Source organism: Cervus canadensis, chromosome 10 (genome assembly GCF_019320065.1).
Source record: "Cervus canadensis isolate Bull #8, Minnesota chromosome 10, ASM1932006v1, whole genome shotgun sequence".
NCBI lineage: Eukaryota > Metazoa > Chordata > Mammalia > Artiodactyla > Cervidae > Cervus > Cervus canadensis.
This window is the reverse complement of record NC_057395.1, coordinates 71772245-71798702: the sequence shown is the minus strand read 5'-3', so window position 1 is coordinate 71798702 and position 26458 is coordinate 71772245. Positions and strand designations below refer to the sequence as shown.

General features: G+C 44.0%; 2 protein-coding genes across 2 annotated transcripts; one reads left to right on the top strand and one right to left on the bottom strand.

The window, feature by feature from the left end:
* Positions 1-68: 68 nt before the first annotated feature.
* YWHAB (tyrosine 3-monooxygenase/tryptophan 5-monooxygenase activation protein beta) lies at positions 69-22150 on the bottom strand. The gene is made up of 6 exons (XM_043478735.1): positions 22013-22150; positions 6904-7206; positions 4585-4708; positions 3330-3493; positions 2298-2393; positions 69-2017 (listed from the first exon to the last, which is right to left on the bottom strand). Exons 2-6 carry the CDS (start codon positions 7201-7203, stop codon positions 1961-1963), a joined length of 741 nt encoding a protein of 246 aa, XP_043334670.1. The 5' UTR covers positions 7204-7206; positions 22013-22150; the 3' UTR covers positions 69-1960.
* LOC122447947 (translation initiation factor IF-2-like) lies at positions 21699-25250 on the top strand. Its single transcript, XM_043478734.1, has 2 exons — positions 21699-22704; positions 23633-25250. Exon 1 carries the CDS (start codon positions 21737-21739, stop codon positions 22514-22516), a length of 780 nt encoding a protein of 259 aa, XP_043334669.1. The 5' UTR covers positions 21699-21736; the 3' UTR covers positions 22517-22704; positions 23633-25250.
* The last annotated feature ends 1208 nt before the right edge of the window (positions 25251-26458 follow it).

Below are 26458 nucleotides of genomic sequence, written 5' to 3'. Positions count from 1 at the left end.
GTGTGCTCAGGAGTCAGCTAGTTCCAGTGATGATACGGGGGACACCACACATCAGTGCATCAGCCAACTAACTGATAAAATTTTTATTTCACTTTTGAGTTTTTACACTTTTCCTGATTATTCCGTGTAAGGTGGAAACTAGAACTGTTTAAAAGACATACACAAATCTAGTACATCAATAACCGGGGTTTTTTCTTTTTTGCTATACTATTTTCACAACCACGGGTGTGCTTGCTAGGCAATATAACCATCACAGAAGCAAACGTGAGGCAGAATACTGGTGAGGAAAAACAAAGCGAGAGAGCTACCAGATATACAGACAGGCTCGTTCCACATTCACTACTGCATTTTCAAGCGGCAAGTATTAACTGCACATTTTTGTTCAGCTAGAAAGGAGAGAGGTTTTTTTTTTTTTTTTCCCTTTTGGTTTGTTTGAAATCAGTGCATGAATGTTTCTTTTCTTATTTCAGCAGATGGACAAACAGATGGGACACTACGGCTACGTGGAATGTTCGGGGAGGAAGGTGGAGACTGAGACTGGTAGGCCGGGCTATTCCTGACTCTCCCCATCGCTGTGTTCATGCAACTTCCCTGACATTTGTCTGTGAACTTGACGGGATGGGTACCCTTGGGAGAGCTGGTGACAGGTGCTAACAAGCATTATCAGGGTTGGCTGCAATATAAAGAGAAACCATGGATATTTAAAAATACTTTTTGGAGTCAGATCTTGGTGTGACTGAAGAGCAACCACCGTGCTGAGAACTGGAAGAAGACAGAGCTGAAACGTGGGAAGCTCTTTTCAACTCTCTGAAGCAAGGCTGGCTCACCAAAGTGCTCACCAACATCCCTCACCCCCCTGTGGGCCCCCTGTCCCTGCCCATCTAGTACTAAATCATGAACAAAAGGCAAAGAGAGAGAATGCACAAAGAAAAAAATGTACGGAAGCAGAAGGACAGAAATTTAGAGAAGACTAAAGTTAACAGTCAAAAAGGACTGTGGGAAAGAATGTTTAGATTTCAAAATTTTAAAGCCCCGAGCTAGGAAGAACCCAAACACTGAGTACTTAACTCCTCAAGTGAAAGACAATCTCTGCAGAACATTATTCTTAAAGGTATTACCCAGGAAACAGATAAGGCCATTCATAAGATACACGGCTTTTTTTTCCCATCTTGAGCTCATGGTTACAGGGAAAACAGATTCCACTACCTAAGCACAAGCTGCCAATCAGCAAACATGCTGCTATATAGGGGAAGGGGCTGGAGTCACAGGTGGTCTATGAGCACTGGACCTTTGCATGCTGTCATAACCCAGTTATCTGCCGCCAGGAATGTTCATTTCTGGCTTCGAGTTTCCATGGAGGAAGACACTGTGGCCATCTGTGGTCACGAACTTTTCAGTGGCAACAAGCCCCAACATACCAAGTGTCTAAAAGCCCTGATCAGAATGGGCAGAATCACTAGAAATTACTGTAAAACTCGAATGCCAAACGAGAGGTGACCCACTCCAAGTCCCAGTGTCACAATAGAATCTATAACTTTCTGTACAACTTTACAATGGAGCTGTATTTCAGGGACAACTGTTTTGAATCAAATTTAACTTTCCAAAAAGTTACACATAATTCAGGTCTATTTTTTTTTCTAGCAGTAAGAGTTCTGCTGAATTACAAAACCCCATAATCACAGTGTTCAGTTTTGTTTTTTTTTTTTTTTAAATGAAACACACAGTAATCCTGTCAATGTTAATCAAAATCAAAACTTCAGAATGCCGTGGCATTTATGTGACCAATCTGAATTTTAGATACAAATACCAGCTGTTCATCCCATGGACCATTTTTGCTAGGCTGAGGCTGTGAAAAATTGAAAGTCGACGTACGTTTCTTTTTTTTTTTTTTTTATCGCACAAAGGGATATATGTGGAGGGTACAGAGTGACACTGAAGAGATCACGAAGCACGGTAGACATTAGTTCTCTCCCTCCCCAGCATCTCCTTCGTCTCCCTGGTTTTCCGACGTCCACAGCTGCAAGAGAAAAACAGAGCTATAAACAAAGTAGGGCTCTTAGGACTTTCTCGGGGAGGTGGCCCATTCTGTATCACCTCATCTCAACTGTTTATAATTCTTCTCATATGACTGCAGACAGTGATGGCAAAGGTCCAAACTTCAGCAGGCGTTTATAACCCATTAAACAAATTACACGTCCAGGGCACAAGTCCTGTCCTGAGTCTCGGGCTATGAGGCATAGGACCAGAACAAGCCATGAGCCCCCCCGCGGGAGCAGTCACAGGACGGCAGCACTCACAGTGAGATTGTCCCTCAGCAGCTGCATGATCAGGGTGCTGTCTTTGTAGGACTCTTCATTCAGCGTGTCCAACTCAGCAATCGCCTCATCAAACGCCTGAAACAAAGAGCTTTTAGCTAAGAGGTCACAGCTTCCTTGGAACTAGTTTAGCCCCGTTTTCCTCCTGCTACCAAGTGACTTACCATTTCTCTTCCTGTACAGTATTCTTGGGGAACCTAGGTTATTGTTACCTTGCTTGCTAGTCATGTCAGTAAACATGTGATGCTGGTTTCCAAAGCATCAACCAACCATGACAAAAATTCCTAGGTAAGAACTTTACTGTACCTATCAAGTCAACAAGTATTACTCATTCTAAATGAATTCACATGATATTTGAATTACCAAAGACATTTCTAGTAATCCCTCCTCCTCTTTTTCATTAAGCGGAAAAACAAAAGGTTTAGATACAGGAGATAAATGGAGAACAGAAGTTCACATCACTAAATCCAAACTTCAATTAAGTGATGGAACTCTGAGCATTCATTTCACACAGTTTTTACCAATTAAAAAAATGTTCAAGGACTGTGCATATTGAAACACGACAAAAACATGAAGAAAAGGCAGTTTTCTACCCAAAGAAGACAAGACGTAATTCAGGACACAAAGAAACAGGATCTGACTTCCTTCTCTACACCTCCTGCCATAACCTCCCGCCTCAGTACAAGGACGACACTGTGGAGCAGAGGCCTACAGCCCAGGGCGTGCCGAGAGCAACACACTTCGTCCTCCCTGGACTGTCTACAACCTCCACCCCAAAAGAGAAACCGAACAACTCAAATGCCAATCAGCACGGGGCACTGAGAAGACGTCAAGAAGTAATAGCTCTGTATTGACTCCATCTTTTATGGAGTCAATACAGATGGTTTCTCCTACCCCCAGAAAAATCTTCACAGAAGTCCAAAACAATGAGTTACGTTCAGGTAATTTTAAAACACAAGGTTCTAGAAAGCATGAGCATTTTTACTATCAGAAACCCCAGAAGGTCTTTCTCACCGTTTTTGCCAGGCTGCAAGCCTTTTCAGGAGAGTTTAGAATCTCATAATAAAAGACGGAGAAATTAAGTGCCAGGCCCAGTCGAATGGGGTGTGTAGGCTGCATTTCTTTCTTACTAATTTCAAATGCTTCTTGGTAAGCCTGCTGGGAGTTCGACACAGTGGCTATAAGAAAGAGAAAAAACATGAAAGGGTGGGTCTTTCATAAGGCTGCATTGTACGCCCGATCCACTACCGAATTATTTTGCCAAGCTGGGCTGGAGCAAAGGTGCCGTCAAATGTCTCTACTGCCCACTTAGTAACCCTCTGTTACACATGGACTCTAATCTGAGTACTGTGTGAAATGCTCTGAGGGAAGACAAAGACAATGATGACAAAGTCTACAAAAGCAGTTAGGAAATACAGGAATAACCCTGAACAAGACGGAACATGGAAAGCAATGTGCTCTAATGAAAAGATCGTGGACTTCAGAGTCAAGACGCAAAACTGGAATGAATTCCCAACTCTTAATTGTGTGGTTTGGACTGAGTGAAAACCTCTCTGAGTCCTGGTGTCCTTATCAGAACAAAAGGACAGACTCCCACCAACACTCCTAGAGTTGTGTGAGGAATAAATGAGACACACAAGAGGCACTTAATAAAGCAGAGCCGCCACCACCATTACACTCACACACGTGTATGACAGAAGAAACGCATCTCTCTTTACCATGGCAGCTTTACTCTATCAAACATTTTAAAGTTTCACATCTAAGACAGTTACCAAACAATCCTTAAAATAAAGATCTTTTTAAATGCACTACTGCACCAGACTTTGAATACCCCCATACTTGTCCCTTCGGTGTATCTGTCAACCCCATGACCCTGTTCAGGGGCTTCCCAGGTGGCACTAGTGGTAAAGAACCTGTCTGCTAATTAACATAAGAGACACAAGAGACCCAGGTTCGATCCCTGGGTCAGGAAAATCCCCTGGAGGAGGAAATGGCAACCCACTCTAGTATTCTTGCCTGAAAAATCCCATGGACAGAGAGGCCTGGCAGGCTACATTCCACGGAGTCACAGAGTCAGACATGACAGAGCAACTGAGCTCACTCACACAGGACTCATGACTGTGTATCACTGGTCAGCACATGCTGTGGTTCTTTAAATTCTGACTACAGACCAAGCAAAAACTCAAAATTATTATGAAGATGGTCTTTGCTACTGGTCAAATTCCTCAAAAAAAAAGAAGAAAGAAAAGGAAAAAAAAAAGTTACTTACTTTGTTTATTGTCTCCAGATGCCACCTCAGAAAGATATCTAAAATAATCGCCTTTCATTTTCAAGTAGAACACCTTACTTTCTGGCTGTGTAGCATTGGGAATAAGGTATTTATCCAACAGCTCCTAAAAAATGATCCACATTCTGTTAAGAATCTGGAAATATTACTTACAAGATGTTAAAATTATGTTTGAGATTTGAGATACTACCACTTCTAAATAATTGGGGGGAGTGGGGACGTGATTGCAAAATACATGATTTTCATCCAAAGTTTTAAAATAGTTTTTAGCCCAGGTCATAACAGATGCCAGTATCCATTAAAATCCACTTTGACAGTCCAATAAAGGGTTAAAATACAGCCATACAATGGCATGCTACACAGGCATTAAAAATGACGATGTAGAACTACACTGATAATGTGGAAAGGCTCTCCAAAAGAAGTCTGAGTGGGGAGAGAGAAAAACGGGTAATAAATACCAAGTGAATCCTATTTTAATATTAAAATAGATATGTGCACATGCATATAAATACCTAAGGGAAAAATCTAGAAGGATATTTATCAAGATGTTAACAATGGTTCTCTAGGTGGTAGTATTAGAAGTGATTTTTTTATTTTCTTATTTATACTCTTCTGCCTTGTGCTTTAAAAAAAAAAAAATTCGTATTAATTCTGTAATTAAAAAAAAAAAAACTTTCCACTAGGGAAGAAAAACGGTGATACTAGGGAGAAATTCCAAGAACTAACTTTAGAATCGCTCAGACCTGGGTAAAAATCCCTCCGCTGCTGCTTACCATCTGTATGACCCTGGACAAAGGACCTGATGGCCCTGATCCTGTTTCCTCAGCTACACAAGGGGAAGCCTGACAGCCATCTCCTAGTGCAGTTACGAGGATAAATGAGCCAATGTTCACAGAGTGCTTAACACGCCGCCTGGCACCAGTAAGCACTCCAAAAGTAGCTAAGACTATTATTAATAATAAATTCCTTTAAACATTTATGCTTACAACAAAAGCAGTTCTGAAGGAGTCCACGCTTCGTATACAGAGCAATATTTTCGAAGAGTTGTTTTAGAATGTGGCATCCTGAAAAACTGGTTAAGAGGCAGTAAGTACCATGCTTTTCTTCACATTCTTTCAGATGCTCGTAAAAGCTGGTCTACCGTTCAGGAATTAGGGAACTTTCTTGCCTTGGGAGTGCATGCCATACTTCATCTGAGTACCAGATGTACCTAACATTCGGGAATTAGCGCACCATTAACAAACCCCCAAATGACCAACAGGCAACAAATTTAGCCACGACACTCTTACACCATGAAGTCTAACAAAAAAAAAAAAAATTAAACAGCAGCTTGATGCAAAAGCTTAGCAGTAAGGGGGACTGAATCAATCAAAGTGAGAGGATGGGGGGGGGGGCGGTAGTCGTTTTAATAATCTGTGCATTCAGACAGGGTGCGACTCCTTATGGGTTAGACATGAGGAGTCCTGCCTGATGGCTAACAAGCTCTGTACTGGTTTTCAAAAGAAAGGTGTCAAGGGCAGTAACTCGGAAAGGCAGCCAGCAGGGGAGGAGGTAGATCCACAAGTGTGAATTCCTTTTCCCTTCAAAGCAGCCCTCAACCATTCATTTTTACCTGATTTCACCTGGAAGAAAAAGAAAGTTCCCAGTGGGCTCAGGACGTGAGGGACAGACAGTGTGATCATGATTTGCTCGAGGGTATGAGGCTCTCCCACCCACCCCCAGGTCATGGCTCAAGGGAACGCAGTGAAGAATCAGTGGTCCAACTTAGGTTCACATGAAACACTGCAGCACAGAATCCCATCACTTGTGATTTGCCTTTAGAACGTAGGCCCAAACTGATAGACAGGGCTAACTTACAAAAACTACCATCGTGCAGGAGCCGGGGAGCAGCTGAAAGACAGGTCAGCCTTCGGCTCCCCTCTCCCCTACTGGAGAGGGCACCGCCGTCAGACTAACACAGAGAACAGCCTCTCCGTGGTTGCATCTATCGAAAATTCTGCCTCTCTGGCCTCAATTTTTAAAGAAAAGATGGAAGGATGTTGAGCAAACGTTCCCATTTTCCAGAGTTCTTTAGAAGAGAGAGGAAAATATCCCACAAGTGACGAGCAACCTCTGATCAGGTAAGAGCTGAGGGGGGGAAAAAAAAAATCACATCGTGTCCTTAAAACTTAGTTGCAAATGGTGTGCGGCTTCCCAGTATATTCAGACACCTTTCTCAAGAGCTGTTTGAGAGCTGGCATTTGTTCATGAAATGAACACTATTAGGAGGTGTTCTTTAGAGCAGGAACATGGGCCCCTTACCAGCACGTCGTTGCAGATGTCCTGCAGCTCGGCCTCGATCTTCTCGCGGTACTCTTTGCCCATCTGCTGCTTCTTCTCGTTCCGCTCAGTTTTCTGTTCGATGCTGGAGATGACACGCCAGGACGAACGGCGGGCACCGACCACATTCTTGTAGGCGACCGACAGCAGGTTTCTCTCCTCGTTGGAAAGCTCATGCCCCTGCTCCGTGACCGCCTTCATGGCCGCAGCCATGTCATCGTAGCGCTCGGCCTGCTCGGCGAGCTTGGCTTTCTGTACCAGTTCACTTTTATCCATGGTCATTCCCTAGAACGAGAGGGAGAGAGAAAGTGAACATCAGGCTTCAAGGCCCAGGAGGTGCATATGTGCCAATCTCCTTCCAACCCATCTGGGAGGAAACACAGCTAAATGGGAAATGTCTATTTCCAAAAGCCTCCGGTAATACTGGGCAGAAGCACCCACAGGGTTAGGAACTTTGCTAAAAAGGTGTTTTTACTTTTTAGCCATTTAATCTTCCCAGCAGTCCTACAGGTAGATATGTTCATAACACTCCCTTCCCCCTCCATGAGGTGAAGAAGTGGAGGTTCAGAGAAGCCAACTGCTGTGTCCAGGGCAACACAGCCAGGAAAGCAAGAGAGCCAGAACTCAAACGCACATCTGTCTCTCGAGCTGTTTTCTTCCACTTTCCTAATCCGCCTCCTCAATGCCAGAGATGGCTTAATTCTTTAGAAGCTTACGTTAAACAGACAGCCTTTTCTTCTTTCAAGAGATATCTGGTTTTCACCAAATCTGTTTTTCCCCATACTACAGGGAAAAACACCATGCGATGATTGTTTCAATCAACCTTAAAGCAAAAGATAGGACTTTCAGTGTTATATTTGGCAGTGCCCATCAAGTGGTAGGTACCTTAAACATACGAGCCATTTTTATCCCATCTTCTGCAAAGTGCTAACTTTGGTACTAGGACACACTGTCCACGAGAGCAGATTTGGCTCCACCTTGCACCAGCTCAGCTACTTACAAGAAACATGACCTTGGTCAAATCACTCAGCTTCTGAGAGCTTCCAGTTTTGCTAACTGGAGAGGAAGAACACTGCGAACTCTCAGGGGGCCGCTGTGAGGCGCAAGTGACCTCATCTGTGTGGAGGCGCTGCGGAGAGCCTAGGGCAGCGGCCCCAACCTTTCTGGCTCCGGGAACTGATTTCGTGGAAGACAGTTTTTCCACCAACCGGGGATGGGGGTGGGATGGTTTCAAGATGATTCAAGCACATTACGCTTATCGTGCACTTTATTTCTAACCTGAGGCCACTGCTGATCTGACAGGAGGTCCCAGTCCATGGCCTGGAGGTCAGGGACCCCTGGTCGAGAGCATTATACACAAATGCCAGGCACTGACTCTACGTGGTACAGACCGCGACAGACCTGGGTGGATTCACCGAGACGCACAGCAACAGAACTGTGAGCCGTAACTGAGTCTGTTTAAAAGTTTTCCTGAAACAGACAAAAATCTTGGTGATTCCAGCTTTTCATTTTCTCAAACCCTCTGTACACCAATCAGTGAATACCTCTTAGAATGATTCACCTCACCTCAGTCAATTCCCAACTATACTAATCACCATTACGGGAATTCCCTGGGGGCCCAGTGGTTAGGACTCTGCTCTCTCATTGCCAAGGGCGTGGATTTGATCCCTGCTTGGGGAACTAAGATCCCGCAAGCCTCAAGCCAAGGCCAAAAAAACAAACAAGGCAAAAATAGCCACCATTAATATAATGCAATAATTTTTGGATAACATGTAGCTAAAAAAAATATTAACCAATAAGAGATAAGTTTTATGTACTGTTGGTTTAAATTTCAATTGTATTCACCTATGCCACAGTGCTAAAATACACTAATATCTTGAGGTGGAAAAAAATAAACTACTACTTATAGTATTTTATAACAGTAGTGGGAATACCAGTATTTTTAAAACAAATGCTTTCATTACTTTATACATCATATCACAATTTAAGACTCTGGTTTTGCCTTCACAGCCATTTCTGTATTTTCAAGAGAGAAATTCTCCAGACAAGACTCTACCACATGAAAATGTCTTATTAGATGAAGGACAATTTTAAGATACACCCTAAATCTAGACAATTTAGAAAGAGTTGGTGCTCCAGTTCAGAACTGTGAGTTTTCTTCCCACCTCTTTTTATCTAAATCATATTAAGAGTTGTGTCCTATGTAAGGCTTGCTGACTCTAATCTTACACTCTAAGGTAAGACTCACCTTGACCTGTCTGACATCTTCACCCACATCACTAGCATGAGCCTACAGCAGAGATAGCAATCCATCTGCTCACCTACATCTCCCAGCAGCCCCTCTGCACTCAGGAGGGGTCACATGGCTCATTCTGTTCAGTAAGGATAAATGACGCTACTTCCAGGTGCTGAAACTGCAAAAAGCCACGCGAGGCTCTCTTGCCTTACAGCAGCCACGTCACCTAGACGGTGCTGTCACAGAACTGCAGTCTCTAAGCCCGAGGCCTCGAGAGACTGGGTAGTGCAGTGGACATGCAGGGTGAAAAGGAAATAAACCCTGTTGGCTGAAGCTATTTAGACACCGGGGCTGTTTGTTACGGCAACACAACTTAGTCTACTCTGATACACGTGCATCACAGGTACACTAGCCATCCTCTTAAAATTACATACGTTCTCCATACATCTTTCTTGATCATGACATCTTTCTGATCAGGATACTATCTTCACCATTAGACAACCCTACTGCATGGTCTAAGAGGCAGAGGGAAGCCAACTTTTAACAAATTTTTAGAAATTTTCCAGTCTGTAGACTAATTCAGAGTTAGAAGTTACTTAGTACATAAACAGCACCTGTGCAACTCTACCCAGGAACAATTCTAATCAGTAACAGTCCTGGCCAAAGCCAATTCAAAGTGAAGCCATCCCATGGAGTCATTACAAAAGAGTAATAGAAAATACAATCAGCACTGCTAAAGGATACTGTGAAACTCTTCAGCCTACTAGGCTCCTCAATCAAGGTCCCCTCATCCCCCACTTCTTCTCTTCCCAAACATTAAAAGTTCAACCATACCTTTCCAAAGAATCCTGACTACTCCCTGAGACCAAACGTACACGCCCTATTTCTCAAAATAAAATGTGGCCTTTCTGGTTTGGAGCTGACTATTTCAGGCTTCTTTGGGATCCCTGCAAGAGCTCTTAGAGATGGAGAACCATCATGATACAGTAAAACTGAATGCATGCCTTAAAAAATGTACCCATCTATTTAAAAATTTCTTACCTACAACCCCCGCCCCCCAACTTCCAACAAACAAAATCCATAGCTAAATGTCTGATGCCTACTGCTTACATAACTTGTGCTTATTATATAACAAGGATTTTGAAGCAGCTAGACCAATTTCAACAGGAAATGGGTTACACAACACCCAGCAGTTTGGAGGAAGGCAGCAGACAAGGGAGAAATGAAATTGTTCCTATTTCTACATCCTAATAAACCTCCTATCCATCATCTTTCCCTAGTCCCACTGCTTTCAGTCTTTCATTTTCTTTAACCCCCTTCATATCCACTATCAGATCCATTTTAAACCTCTGATCAAGTCACTCTCTGCTCAAAATTCTTTAAAGTTCCCAACTACTGCCAGTAAAGTCAGACGTCCTCCCTTGTCAGTGTAGGCTTTCCAAGCCATCTTCCCAGACTTTTGCCCAAAGAGGCCTTCTACACAGTAGGTGCTTCTGTCAGAATGGTTTTCTTCCACGTGCTTTTTGGTCTTTGCTCATCCAGCACTCCCTCTACCTGGAACAGCCTTTCTCATTTATTCTGCATTTAAAAATCTTCAGAGCATGGCTCAAATGACACCCCCTCCATGAAACCTTTCTTAAGCTGCTTAACCTAAGCTGTCTAATAAGACTGCCCAGGCCACATGTTAAAATTTTACTGTTTCGGATATATGGAGTTAATTTTTTAAAATTACTAAAATTAATTTCATCTTTTCCCCTCACATTTTAAAGGTAGCTACCAGATAATTTTAAACTACATGGGACTCACATTCTATGTCTACTGGACAGCACTGCTCTAAGCTGAAAAGAGTTTCACAAAGCATTTCATCTACACTTCTCTTTAATGTCTTATCACGTTTCCTCAGTACTAAAATTATTTGTCTACATCCCTTAAGTCCCCTCCCACACTACAAACCCCTTTAGGGCACATCCCCCGCAGCACCTTGCAGAGAATCAGCATGAACAAATTTTCACTGAATGAACGAACAGATCCTAAAATGGCAAATCTGGTCGAGTTCTGTCTCTTCTCAAATAATTCAAATCACCTATTCTTCCTAAGCACATTAGATCCTCATTACATCCGTACCTCTCTCCATGTACTTTTTTTTTTTTTCCCTCCATGTACTTCTGATTCCAAAACTCCCCTCAGTCATGCCCGGATTCTTACTCAAGAACTTCTGATGACTCTCTTCTGGCTACTCCATCCAACTGAAATTCTTGTCTGGCTTGCAAAGTCCTTCATAATTTGGATCCTCTGTACCTGTTTCTCATCCACTATTCTCCAACACGTACCCTTCTCCCAGGCTGAGCATCACCAGATACCCTTAAATGTTGGGCTTAAACATGTCTGAAGTTACTTCTGTAGTTCCCTATTTACTTCCTGCCGAGGCAAACGCTATCCATCCATGTAGGGCTAGAAAGCCTTCCCTGACTACCCTAGTCCCCCTGATCTACCCGAACTACGAATTCAAATACACTGTAGCCTCCTACACAGTCCACGCTTCTCTAGGCCTCCGTTCTCTATGTTCTACGGTCCAGGTGATGAGTGGTGGACCATGTACAGCGTGTCACATGTATGTCTTCCGAAGGAAAGCTTCACGTTTCTTTCTCATCTAATGCCTAAAACTCTGCCAAGTACAAAACTAATACTCAACTAAGTATCTGTGAATTTTTTCAGCAAGTCATTACTGACAGGCTACTTGTACGTGGTGTGAAGAGAGGCCTCTGTGTGAGAGCAGGGGCTTCCACATGGCCTTGTCAGTTCAGTCTCTCAGTCGTGTCCGACTCTGCGACCCCATGGACTGTGGCACACCAGGCTTCCCTGGCCATCACCAACTCCTGGAGCTTGCTCAAACTCATGTCCATCGAATCGGTGATGCCATCCAACCATCTCCTTTTCTGTCATCCCCTTCTCCTGCCTTCAATCTTTCCCAGCATTAGCGTCTTTTCCAATAAGTCTGTTCTTCACATCAGGTGGCCAAAGTACCGGAGCTTCAGCATCAGTCTTTCCAATGAATATTCAGGACTGATTTCCTTTAGGACTGACTAGGTTTGATCTCCTTGCTGTTCAAGGGACTCTCAAGAATCTTCTCCAACACCAAAGTTCAGTTCAGTTCAGCTGCTCAGTCAGGTCCGACTCTTTGCGACCCCATGACCCACGGCACACCAGGCCTCCCTGTCCATCACCAACTCCCAGAGTGTACCCAAACCCATGTCCATTGAGTCGATGATGCCATCCAACCATCTCATCCTCTGTCGTCCCCTTCGCCTCCTGCCCTCAATCTTTCCCAGTATCAGGGTCTTTTCCAATGAGTCAGCTCTTCGCATCAGGTGGCCAAAGTATTGGAGTTTCAGCGTCAGCATCAGTCCTTCCAATGAACACTCAGGACTGATCTCCTTTAGGATGGACTGGTTGGATCTCCTCACTGTCCAAGGGACTCTCAAGAGTCTTCTCCAACCCCACAGTTCAAAAGCATCAATTCTTCTGCACCCAGCTTTCTTCATGGTCCAATTCTCACATTCATACATGACTACTGGAAAAACCGTAACTGCCTAGATGGACCTTTGTCGGCAAAGTAATGTCTCTGCTTTTTAATATGCTGTCTAGGTTGGTCATAGCTTTTCTTCCAAGGAGCAAGCATCTTTTAACTTCACGGCTGCAGTCACCATCTGCAGTGATTTTGAAGCCCAAGAAAATAAAGTCAGCCACTGTTTCCACATCTATTTGCCATGAAGTGATGGGATCGGATGCCATGATCTTAGTTTTTTTAATTTGAGTTTTAAGCCAGCCTTTTCACTTTCCTCTTCCACTTTGATCAAGAGACTCTAGTTTCTCTTCGCTTTCTGCCTTAAGGGTGGTGTCATCCACATATCTGAGGTTATTGATATTTCTCCCAGCAATCTTGATTCCAGCTTGTGTTTCATCCAGCCCAGCGTTTCACATGATGCACTCTGCATATAAGTTAGATAAGCAGGGTGACAATACATATCCTGGATGGACTCCTTTCTCAACTTGGAACCAGTCCACTGATCCATGTCCAGTTCTTTTTTTTCTTTAAGTCTTTATTGAATTTGCCACAATGTTGCTTCTGTTCCATATCTTGGTTTTCTGCCCAGGAGGTATGTGGGATCTTAGCTCCCTGACCAGGGATCGAACACTCACCCCCTGCATGGGGAGATGAAGTCTTAACCACTGGACCACCAGGGAAGTCCCCATGTCCAGTTCTAACTGTTACTTCTTGACCAGCATACAGATTTCTCAGGAGGCAGGACATGTTGGTTAGTATTCCCATCTCTTGAAGAATTTTACAGTTTGCTATGATCCGCACAGTCAATAAAACAGAAGTAGGTGTTCTTCTGGAACTCTCATGTCTTTTCTATGATCCAACAGATGTTGGCAATTTGATCTCTGGTTCCCCTGCCTTTTCTAAATCCAGCGTGAGTATCTGGGAGCTCTCGGTTCATGTACTGTTGAAGCCTGGCTTGGAGAATTTTGAGCATAACTTCTGCTGGCGTGTGAAATGAGTGCAATTGTGTGGTAGTTTGAACATTCTTTAGCACTGCCTTTCTTTGGGACTGGAATGAAAACTGGCCTTTTCCAGTCCTGTGTCCACTGCTGAGTTTTCCAAATTTGCCAGCACACTGAGTGCAGCACTTTTCACAGCATTATCTTTTAGGATTTGAAACAGCTCAGCTAGAATTCCATCACCTCCACTAACTTTGTTCATAGTGATGCTTCCTAAGGCACATTTGACTTTGCATTCCAGGATGTCTGGCTCTAGGTGAGTGATCACACCACTGTGGTTATCTGGGTTATTAAGATCTTTTTTATACAGTTCTTCTGTGTATTCCTGCCCCCTCTTCTTAATATCTTCTGCTTCTGTCAGGTTCATACCATTTCTGTCCCTTATTGTGCCCATCTTTGCATGAAATGTACACAGCCTTGTCAGCTTGGTCAAACTCAGTCTTTCAATTTCTGAACTGGTGCCCTAACAGCAGCTTCCTAGGGGCAGAACAGCTACACCCGTGAAAAAGACAGACGAGGAATTAAATAATAAATGTGGAAATCTTTTTTAAAAAAGTACACAGGGCAAAACAAATTGGAAGTAGTGTGATTCCTCTAATAGTATCGACACATCACTGTTAGCCCACAAATGTGAGCCTGAAATTTAAAAAAAGAAAAATAAAGGAGCCATGAGAAGGAAAAGAAAGTCTAGATTAATCTTGTACAGGAAGAGAGTATGTTATAAGGTTCACATTCCTAGATAAGACTCCACCCTTCAATGTCCTGAAAAATGGGACACACTTGTTAACTGTAACACTTTCATTCATTAGTTCCTAATTTCCTTAGGAGGTACCAGTGAAAGTGAAGTGAATTCCCTCAGTCCTGTCTGACTCTTTGTGACCCCATGGACTGTAGCCCACCAGGCTCCTCCATCCACGGAATTTTCTAGGCAAGCACTGGAGTGGGTTGCCATTTCCTGCAAGAAGATGGCAGGAAAGAAGATCCAGGGGATCTTCCGGACCTAGGGATCAAACCCGGGTCTCACGCATTGCAGGCAGATGCCCTACCATCAGAGCCGCCAGGGAATCCCAGGTGCAAGCAGTCATGGTTTATGTATCAGGACCTACCAATCCCCTGGTGAGACTTTTGAATCAAGGACCCACCAAGGAAAACACTGGCAAGAGAGCCTTCATTTGCTCCTAAAAAGCCTTTAAAGACCAGTCTCCTCATCAGGCCTGCCTGGCACTAAAGCAGAGTCAAGACACCAGAGTGGACAGAGGAAGCCGCTGACACATGTCAGAGCAGAGGCCTCAAGCACAGGTGTCCCCATCTCTTCTCAGCCACTGCAGGCAGCACTTTAGAGGACTGGGGGGCACTGGCTGATTAAACCAGTAACTGCTTAGTGAAGAAGGGGAAACTGTCTTAAGTAGCCAACAGGGGAATGGCTAAAAAGACACAGTTGATAAAAGATTACATGGCCAGCAAAAGAAGGGATTTCATGTCATAGATTTGTTAAAGAGGTATAATGGGGGTGGGGGGGGCAGGGGTGGAGTTTACAACAGTCTTCCATTTTGTAAAATGTCCCCTAAAGAATATTATGAAGAATCATTCTAAAGGTGCCCGTGAAACAAGAGGATTTCCCTCAAATAAACGAAATCCTAAATAGACAGTAAATGCTGAAACAAAAGTATAAATGAATCAACTAGCCCCTCTATTTGGATTCTTTGCCTAAGGGACTTTTTTTTTTTTAAAGCATGGGTCAGAATCCTGAGAAGTCATCTTCCAGTGGCCAGAAGGAGACATCCAAGAAAGGAAAAAAATGAAAAATGACTATCCATTGCTAATATTAAAAAAAAAAGCACTGCAAAGGACCTTATGGAATGTGGGTTTTAGAAGTATTAGCTTTCAGTTATGTTTTGTTTTCAAGGAAAAGAAAATGCTCAATTCTGAAACTGAGGTTTTGAGTTTAGCAATTTGCTAGAAATTTAAAATGAGGATTCCATTATCAGGTGTCAGGATTACCGAGGGATTCCCTGATGGCTCAGCTGGTAAAGAATCCGCTTGCAATGTGGGAGACCTGCGTTTGATCCTTGGGTTGGAAAGATCCCCTAGAGAAGAGAAAGGCTACCCACTCCACTATTCTGGCCTGGAGAGTAGGACGTGACTGAGCGACTTTCACTTCACAGGATTACCGAAGTTCCAGCATGAAACCCATGTGAGTGGGATCTGTTTCTAGGGAAGCCCTACACACAACAAATCTGGGCTTCTAAAGAGAAATCAGGTGATTTTAAAACTAATATCTCTGAATCTCAGTTTCCTCACATGTTAAAAGGAAACATTAATAACTATCAAAAAAGATCATGTACATAAAAATGCCTAGACAGTGCTGGCCAAAGTGAAGGCTCATAAACAGGCCTATACTCTTACTCTGAAGTTACTTCTCAAAAATATAATGTACATAATTTAGTATGTGTTGCAACCAGGTAGAATTTCAGGGAGGAGGTTTAGTTTTAAAGAGGCTAGGTCCTTCCTGGTTTTATGGGCTGGAGGGGTTCTGGGAGAAAAAGGGGACTCTAGGCTGAGACAAGAAACACAGATGTACGAATAAAATGCATTTTTGTTTCTAGATGCAAAAGAAATCACAGGCCAAAGTACACAAGGAAATGAGAAAAGGTAGGATCTGGAGATTCTAGCATCACCGACTCAAAGGACAAAAATCTATGCTAGAAGGGTCCATGGGGTACGGACCTGACAGTAAATTCTGACTAGCATTCACTGATATACCATCCCAGACACAGCATCCATAGCACCATCAAGTCAAAGTCAGTTCTGGAGTCACTCTGAAGGAGAAACAGATGCCAGGCTAATGTGGGAGGGACTGAGAGCGCCAGTGGGACCAGGTGTTCGGTGGGTGTTACTAAAAAAAAATTGAAGTACTCCTGGCTCTTAAAGAATTTTAACTAGTCACTGAAAAACACCCGCTCTAAAAACAGGTCTGTGTGCCATTCTACACACAAAATTCTGAGTCCTGTAATAAATTTAATTCCATTCACATGCTTACAGGCTCTTTGTTAGAAAATGAAACACAGCATGTCTAAAATACAAAGGCAGTAGCTCTGATATCCAGCCAACACTGAACTGTGGAGGGAAATATCACTTCTATTTCAAAATCTGTTCCTTCTTTCATATCAGTTGTTGAATATCACTGTTAATTATGTCCAGTTAGCCAAAATCAAACTTAAAACAACCAAGGTGTCATACCCAAGGTCATACAATGTGAATCAATAGCAGACAGGACGATAAACTGATCTCTTGGCTTGAAGTGATCGATAAGATAGGACAAAATTTTTTTAACATGCTAATTCTGATTCAGAAAGATAACCAATTGGTCAACCATGTGAATAGGGTTGAAAGGCTTTGGGCCCACCAACACAATAGAACAACACAGTCCAATTTACCAGTTCTACACACCAACTCCACAGGCTACCTGACCCCTGTGAAGTCCGTTTTCTCATGCATAAAATAGGCAAATCTACCTTAGAGGGTTCTTGTAAGGGGTACATTAGTTCACAACGCAAAACATTTAGCATAGTCTCCGTAAGCACTAAAACGGCAGCCACAGTGTATTTCACACAGAAGTCAACGAAAGGTCAGCCGGTGAAGGGACACTTACCTATACACCTTATTTCTTTTCAATCCATATGGCTTTCTTTAAGACTTTGAAGAGGAAGGTACATGTTAAGTTACCCATGCCTACTTCTAAGACAGCATTTATCAGAATCTAGAGCAATGTCTTTGTTGGCTCCCACACTAGACCATGAGCTTAAGGTGGGAATCCAGACTTCCATCTCTGGGCACCCAACATGTGCATGATGCCTGGCACGATGCATGTGAAACTATCTGACCAACTGATGCAGTTTTTTGAAGAAGTGAGCAAGGCTGCTATTTCCGATGTGGAGAGAGGTAAGCAGACCACATCTGGCCTAGAAAATACAGAGTACATTTATACGCTGTCTTAGAGTGCTCTTTGAAAAGAACCATCTCAGCTCCAACCAGGAGACCACAGTACATTTTCTGACCAATCATTTCTCAGGTACCCCTTGTTCTATTTATAGGTTCAAACTGAGTTCCAAAAGCCCTTTGATTCCTCTCTTCAGAAGTCCAAACGATTAGCTATACCACACCAGCTTATTAGTAAATAATAACAAAATATCCCTCGTTTATGGTCTGCCTCAATGTGCAAAACAGGAGGTTGTATCAACTCCATTCATCTTAAATATCCTAAGGGGTAGGCATCACCATCCCAGTAACCTGTCCAGGGTTCCACAGGTGTACTTGGCACATGCTCTCTCCTCCGTGTAGCACCATCTCCTAAAAATCAGTGATGATTCGGAATGATTACTGAAGGAAAAGAGAGAAAGAACACTTTTTCAAAGAACCACACAAAATTATCAGTGAGGTTTGTTTGAGAACTGGCCATAATTTATCTAGCTTTAAAAATCAAAATCAAATTAGCAGTTCAGACAGTATATGCCAAAAACTCATCAGACTGTCAAACAAGCTTTAAGGTGAGGTTTCTGGGCAAACAGTAACAAATGGCAAGGACTCATTTCAACGTTATTGTCTCCTCCAATCTCTGCTCAGGTCAAGGCCATTCAGAAATAACTTTTATTGTTGGGTCTCTTAGGGAAAACAATAAAATAAACTAACCAGTACAGGAAAAAACTTACATAATAGAGGGCTGGCCAGATTATTAAAAAAGTCACCTTACTAACCTACAGTCTGCTAGAAACGCCTTCATCTTGAGGCCGTCAATCAATTTCATTTCATTGTAACAGAAACACATAATTATGCTTACGTTAGAATACCTTTTAGCAGAGAAAGCAGAATGGTTGACTTTCAACATGCACGGGACAAAGCAGAAAGTACTTTCGTCCATTTTCCCCCCAAGTAGTCGCTTCAAAAGAATTCCCTCAGAATCCAGCTCTGTCAGTTTCTCCATCATTACACAGAAGACTAGAATCTATTCGTGGGGAGACCAAGATGGTTCTAAAACTCAGAAATTGCTATTATACAACCAATATCTTGCCTCTAGTGTGAACTGTCACCTCTCCCTAGAAAAACAAAGGAACCTAGGAACTTAAATTCCAAGTAAAGTTTAGTTCATTCGCTAAGGTACCCTCATTTAAAGGAAAATGGCTTAGTTTGCTGCCACTGAAAGAGTAGGCAGCACAAAAGGCTGTTCTAATTTAGAATTCTTTCTCTACTTATGGAAATATATTAATAGATATTTGGTCCTGACCAAATTCTATTAGAACCACCTAGGATTGGATAAATCAGTGTGCCATAAAGTAATTGATGAATTTTCTCTCTAGTATAAAGCAAATACTAGAAAAACTGGATTTTTCTCAAGGTTCCTTCCTAGAGCACATCAGCAGTATCTTCCCTGCATTCCACAATGAACACGCTCCCCCTCCCCCCGCAATAAACTATATTCCCAAAAGTAGCTTAAATTCTTGTCCAAACACATTTACTTGAATAAGATGCATGTAAAGAAAAATCAACTACTACATGGTGTTCACACGAAAGATATACATGTGCTGTTTCTACCACAAGTACAAATCTATCATTAGAGTCAGACTGCCTGGGTTTGATGCCTGGCTCTGGCATTTACCCAGTGCTGCATGTGTGTATGCCTCCAGGAAAATTATTTAACTTCTCTGGGCCTCAGGTTCCTCAACTGTAAAATGGGGCTAGCAGTACTTACCTGTCATAGATTGTTATGAAGACTTATTTAAGACGTGTAGAGTGCTTAGAACAAAGTTCGGCACATATAAATAGCAGCTATTATTATTATTACAGCTTGACACTACCTCATCAGTTGATGAATAAACATTGGATGGACTCTCTATGCACTATAGCACATATGCATGTGTCTTATCTACATATACGTATACTCATGAATATAGTCAAATAACATTTATTAAACATCAGGTATATTTCACACCCTTATTTTAACTACTGAGTTTGTCACAATAATAGATCAAAGACTATTACCATTTGCACTGACCAATGAGAAAATGGACTCAGAAAGACTGAAGATGCTCCACAAATCCAGTTCCATAAGGTACCTTTTTTTTTTTTTTTGAAAGCAACATGTATACAAAGTAGCATTGGGTCTCATCAGAATGCAACCAAGGGGGGAAAAGCCCTTAACAGTGAACTCTGTGATTAAAACAAAAAAGCTTACATTTAACAGTTTACAGTTTGTAAAAAGGTTTCTTGACAAGCCTGGAGATAGAGAAACCAGGAACCAGAGATTAAGCAGAATACTGAAGATCACACAACTAGAAAACGCTGCAAGGAAGGGTGGAATCGAATTTATCTGACTCCAAGTCCAGTGCTCTTTCTGCTTCCACATCCACAGCCAAAGGGTAAAATACACTTTTTGTAGTGGCCCAAATCTCTGGAGACTCTGCCTCAAGAACAAGCATTATGGGAATGTGCTCAGCCTGGTTCTCTGGAGGCTGCCTCCCCGATCTATAGAGCTCTGATTCTAAAATGGCTCCAACCTAACACAAGCACTGCCTGATGGGAAATGTACAGAAGATTATAGGGTAGGAGCCATACTCCTGGGACTGACAGGCCATAAATATTTGCTACTGATGAATGAGGATATTCAACTTGGAAACCAGGTGTGTGGTCTAGGCCAAATCATCTCCTTTCTCTGAAGGATTTTATCTGTAAGACAGGTGAAGGGTTTCTTATCTCACTGAAAGGAGATAATATGGAAATAGTTCAGCAGTTGCTACTGGATTATTAGCCTTCCACCATGAAGATCACCTGTAAAATTCTAACTTGGGTCCAGTACAATGACAGATTTCATGCTCACCATGTGTGCTAAGGACACAGATCCTAAAAATATGAGGGCTCAGGCAACTGACGCATTCCTAAATAAGAAATGGGGTGCCCTGGAAGCAGTCAAGAAGAAAATGACCAAGAATCAAGAACACATATTATTACATAAATACCTAACATGAAAAGGCAAAAAGCAGAGAACCCATGTGTCTAGTTCTGTAAGCTGTGTCTGTGTGTGGTTTCATATGAATAATTGAGATAGAGTGAGAAATGCAGACTATTTTTCATATTCTTCCAAGTGCCTCATCTTTCTGTTTTGGCTCCTGTGGCCGCCTGATGTTCTATGTTCATAATAGCATCTTGCCAAATCCTGTCTCCCACACAGGGCAAGTAAAATCAGAACCTGATGCGATCTAGCCTTACTAAAAGGAAAAACAGTGATAGCAAGGACAAGAGACAAAAATTTTTACAGAAAGGTTGGCAAACTGTCTTACCAATACTGCCACCTTTGAAAACCCCATTACACGCAGAGTTCTCCATTTGCAATAGACAAAGATGCACTCATTTTGTGCAGAAAAGGGTCCTAATCACTCCCACCCCTTCGCCACCACCAGGGAGGCCACCAGGCAAATTTCAGTCCTAAAAACGTGCTAACACACAGTATAGGGGAATTTGGGGCGAGGACACAATGACTCTGGCATTAAATGAGGTAAATGCCGTCGGGAAAATATTCCGATTCTCAACCTCAGACATTATTTTATTTTTTTCCTGGGGATCCGGCCTGACTCAGTAACCAGTTCCAACAAATGCATTTTCTTGATACAAATCTCAACCCTGTGCCTCCTAGGGAATCTCGGGTCCTGCCAGGCTCCCAAACCAGCGAATGATGATGAAATGGCTTTACTGCAAAGTGGGAGGGGGGTTTTCCCTTTGCTCTCTCCCAAGGTTAAACCCGTTACCCAACCCGTGGGGGTAACGAACAGAGGAATTGGGCCTGAGAGCTCGCCTGCATTTGGTTACATTTTCATTTTTGAAAACCGGAAAGCGAGGAGCGAGGGTGACAGAGCTGAAAGGGTCGGATCTGGCAGCTCAAGGTGCAGGGAGAGGTCGCGCGGAGATCGAAGCTGGGTCGTGAGAAAGAGTCGGGAGTACGCGGCTCCTCGTCCCTTCCCGCCCGGTATGGGGAGCCGCACCCCGCCCGCCGGGCAGGGCCGCGGGCGGCGAGGGCGGCCCGGGCCTCTCCCAGAACGATGGGCCCGGCCCCGGAAACAGGGAGGGGCCGCGGTGAGGCCGAGCCCGCGCCGCGGGCGGCCTCGCGGGGCCGAGAAGGCCGCGCGCCGCCGCCCCCGGAGCCCACCCGGGAGGTCGCCCTCGCCGCCGCCGCTGCCGCCAGTGATGGGGGAGCTGTGGGCTCGGGCCCCTGGGGGCCTCGGGCGGACCCCGCGCCGCACTCACCGTGGGAGGACTGCAGGGAGCAGAGAACCTTGCGAGCGGAGCTCCGGGCGCGGTGACCACTTCCTTCCCAAGCCCACTCCTCCGGCGGCGGCGGCGGCTGCAGAGGCGGCGGCGGCGGCAGCTACCCCGGCTCCGGAATCGGCGGCTGCGGCGGCTCCACTTCCGCTCCGGTCACCACTTCCGCTCCGGCTCGAGCCCCGCCCCTGCGCCGCCTCCTCATTGGGCGAGCGGGGCACGGGGTCGCCCCGGCCGCCCGAGAGGGGCGCCGCCCGAGGGAGGAGGGAGGAGAGCGGAGGGCAGGGGTGCCGCGGCCGGGGCGGGGCGGGGCCGGGGTCTGGCCCCGGAGCGCTGAGGAGGCTGTCTTGGGGGGGACGGAAATGGGGGCGGGGAGCGGAAGAAGGAGGTGGGCGGAGTGCAGGCGGGGCTGAGAGGGCTCTAGAAAGGGGCTGTGTGGAAACTGGGGGGACTGGGCGAGGCTTGGGGCTGGGCGGGCCTGAGGCTTAGGCTCGGAGCTCGCCGGGGCCAGGCCCAGTGTCCGAGGTTGGTTCCCACCTCTCCCAAAAAGGAGTCGTTACGGAGTCGGAGGTGCAAGTCAGCCCCCTATTGCTGCGTGCTCTGGAAATACTCGATTTAGAGGGCTGCAATTGCTCGTCCATAGAGCTTTGCTTTAGTTTTCCCTTCAGTTCTTCAAGGTACGTCATTTTGTGGACTGAGGAAACCGGGAATCAGACTGGCGATGGTCTTTTTTTTTTTTTTTTTGAAGCCTGTGTCTGTACTCTCTTAATCGAATACCCTCTGCAAGTGAAAAGTGAAAGTCGCTCAGTCGTGTCCCCATTGACTCTTTGCGACCCCATAGACTATACAGCCCATGGAATTCTCCAGGCCAGAATACTGGAGTGGGTAGCCTTTCCCTTCTCCAGGGGATGTTCCTTACCCAGGGGATGTTCCTTACCCAGGAATCGAACCAGGGGCTTCTGTATAGCAGGCAGATTCTTTACCAACTGAGCTATCAGGGATTCCCCAAAACTCTCTACTCAAGATCTTAAAGGAAGTTTAAAGAAAGGAACCAGACCTTCTCTGCCCCCTACTCGCCATGACTGCTCTCACCATTTATCAACATTAAGCTCTTCCCAAGGCAATTCTTCAAAATGCCTCACCTCTACTCCCCCCGCCCCCACCCCCGTCATTCATTCTTTGAGCAATACTTAATAAGCAGGCTTTATGTTTAATGTTGGAAACAAAGCAAGAACAAGGCAGACGGGGCCCTGCTGTTTTGGAGTTTACAGGCTGGTAGGAGACAGAACCGGAGAAGGCAATGGCGCCCCACTCCAGTACTCTTGCCTGGAGAATCCCAGGGACCGCAGAGCCTGGTGGGCTGCCGTCTATGGGATCCACAGAGTCGGACACGACTGAAGCGACTTAGCAGCCGCAGCAGGAGACAGAACTAAGTAAATGGTCCTTGTCATTTCTCCTTTACCTTTACTTAGGTTACTTAGAAGATCAACTTCTAATGCATCATCCTTCCCTCAGACCTGCTCCTATCGACTACCAAAGTGATTGTTGAAAAACCCCGTTCTAATTGGTGTCTCTTCTTTCTTAATGCCTTCGGTGATCACTCAGACCTTGAAGACAATCGATAAGCTCCTTGAATGTGACAGTCAAGGTTCTCCAGAAGCTGCCCTCATCTTTCAGCTTCTCCTTGCTGTTTCTTCCCCATCTCAAATCCCCAGTTCCTGATCCTCTCATTGTGCCAGTTTCAGTCTTTTTAAACCATTGGTGTTAGTAGCCAACATTTTTTAAAGATTGAGAGATTTCTGTGTGAAGGAAAATCTGCATCGCTGCCTTTGTCTGGCAACCCTGTGTCCACATTTCTGTGTGGCAACAATTGGCTGACACCCAAGAATGACTGTCCTTGGTTTAGATCAGGCTTGGACTTGCCCAAGTGCCAAGGTACCCACCTGACCTGAGACTGCTTTCATCATTTACAATGTCTGTCCTACAGGCATCTGTGCCAGCGCCGCCTTACTATACCCCCTTTTAACTTGAGCAAGATTGAAAGTGTTGTGTAATATACACGGCATGGACTTGACATCAAAACCACAGGATTTGGACCCTGGAAAAGTTTCCCAAGTGCAAAACTTCCCCATGAGAATCCATCTTTGGCAAACCAAAGATCCATAGTCCAGAGACTGCTCAGATTGAAATAAACCTTCCTGTGATATGACCTTAGGTCCCCATCCAGTAAATACCCTAGAGGGTTGGAGGGCTCATGTTAATTACACTGCAAATGATATCATCAGTGCATTGAGGGAACAGAAGTGCCCTTTGCCAGGCATCCCTGGGTGCCTGCTAACAGGCTGCAGGATTAGTTACTTTCTTTACCTCTGCATTGCCAGCCAGGGGTCAGCAAACCACAACTATTAACTAACAAAGAAGCAAGGAGATATTAAAATACAATGTGGCAGATGCAGCCAAAGAAATGTATATGCCCAGGGCATTATGGGAGCCTAAGGGAAAGGCACCTAACCCGTCTTGAGATAACGGTGAGAAAGCAGGAAAGAATTTCTCAAAAAGGTCATACTGGAGCCCTAAATTTCATAATGAATTTTTTTTTAATTAATAGGCTTTATTTTTTAAGAATGGTTTTAGGTTTACAGAAAAATAAACTAGATAGTACAGAGAGTTCCCATTTATCCAATATCTCCCCATCACAGTTTCTCCTGTTATTAACATCCTGCATCGTTATGGTACACTAGTTACAACTGATGAGCAAATATTGATACATTTTAAGCTAAAGTCCATAGTTTGCATTAGGATTCATTCCTTCTACTGTACAGTTGTAAAGATTTTGACAAATGGATAATGTCAGGTATCTACCATTACAATATACAACAGTTTCACTGTTTCAATATGTTGTTTTTAGAACGCCCCATTCTTCACCTATTCAGCTCTCACCTTCTCCCCTCCCCTCAACCCTTGGCAGTGACTTCTCTTTTAGTTTTGCGTTTTCCAGATGTCATGTAGTTAGAATCATACAGTCTGTAGCCTTCACTAACTGCATTCTTGCACGAAGCATTATGATTTTAAGATTCCTCTATGTCTTTTTATGGCTTGATAGCTTGTTTTTTATGACTGAATAATATTCTGTTGTATGAATGTAGCCCAGTTTGTCCACTCACCTGTCACGATGGGTTGACTCAAGTTCTCCAAAAACATAATGCTGAAGTCCTAATCTCTGGTACCTGTGAATGTAACCTTATTTGGAAAAAAATAAAAAGCCTTTGCAGATGTAATCAAGTTATGATGAGGTCATTAGTGTGGGCCCTAATCCAGTATAATTGATGTCCTTATAAAAAGAGCAAGAGGGGGCTTCCCTGGTGGGCCAGTGGCTAAGACTCCTTGTTCCCAATGCAGGAGGCCTGGGTTCAATTCTGGTCTGGGAACCAGATCTGACATACCACAACAAAGATCCTGAATGCTGCAACTAAGACCTGGTACAGCTAAATTAATTAATTAATGTTTTAAAAAAGAGGAAGAGGTCAAATGGACACACATGTGGTGGGGGAGGAGAGAGGGTAATGCCTTTTGATGACAGAGTGAGGGATTGGAGTGATACAGTTACAAAGCAAGGAATGCTAAAGATTCAGCTGCTGCTGCTGCTAAGTCACTTCAATCATGTCCGACTCTGTGTGACCCCATAGACAGTAGCCCACCAGGCTCCTCTGTCCCTGGGATTCTCCAGGCAAGAATACTGGAGTGGGTTGCCATTTCCTTCTCCAAGATTCAGAGCTACCACCAAAAGCTAAGAAGAGGCAAGAAAGGATTCTACCTGGAATCCCAGAGTAAACTTGGCCCTATTGACACCTTGGTTTTGGGCTTCTCACCTCCAGAACTGTGAGAGAATAAATTTGGTTGGTTAAGCCCTTGGTTTGTGATACTTGGCTACAGCAGCCCTATAAAAATGATACACCTGCCAAGAGACATCTTGATTCAGCTTTTGACTATTACGAGTAAAGCTGCTACACACATCCGTGTGCAGGTTTTGGGTGGACACGAGGTTTCGACTCGTTTGGATAAACAATTGGGAGCATGAATCCTAGATCATGTGTTAAGATTGTTTACCTGCAAAGAAATTGCCAAACTGTCTTCCAAAGTGGCTGTACCATTTTGCATTTCCATCATCAATGAAAGAGAGTTTCTGATGACCCATATTCATGCCAGCATTGGGTATTATCAAGTTTGTTTTTATTTTGTTTTGTTTGCTTTTAATTTCATCCATTCTTAAAGTAAATGTGTGACATAAGATCCTAGTTTGTCTCCCCCAAAGTTTCTTTTTGTTCCTACTAGTCTGAAATTTTGTAGTTCATGGTCTTTAGTCAGCCAGTAGGTTTCCTTCCATCCTTTCTTCCATTTTTTCTCCTTAGCTCCATCCCTCCCTTCCTGTCT

Excerpts from the sequence above, each read along its gene's own strand:
- LOC122447947 (XM_043478734.1), top strand. The coding sequence starts at position 21,737 with ATGGGGAGCCGCACCCCGCCCGCCGGGCAGGGCCGCGGGCGGCGAGGG.
- YWHAB (XM_043478735.1), bottom strand. The coding sequence starts at position 7,203 with ATGACCATGGATAAAAGTGAACTGGTACAGAAAGCCAAGCTCGCCGAG. Across the intron at positions 4,709-6,903 it reads ACATCTGCAACGACGTGCTG|GAGCTGTTGGATAAATACCT; the intron begins GTAAGGGGCCCA and ends ATCATTTTTTAG. Across the intron at positions 3,494-4,584 it reads ATCTGGAGACAATAAACAAA|CCACTGTGTCGAACTCCCAG; the intron begins GTAAGTAACTTT and ends TCTTTCTTATAG.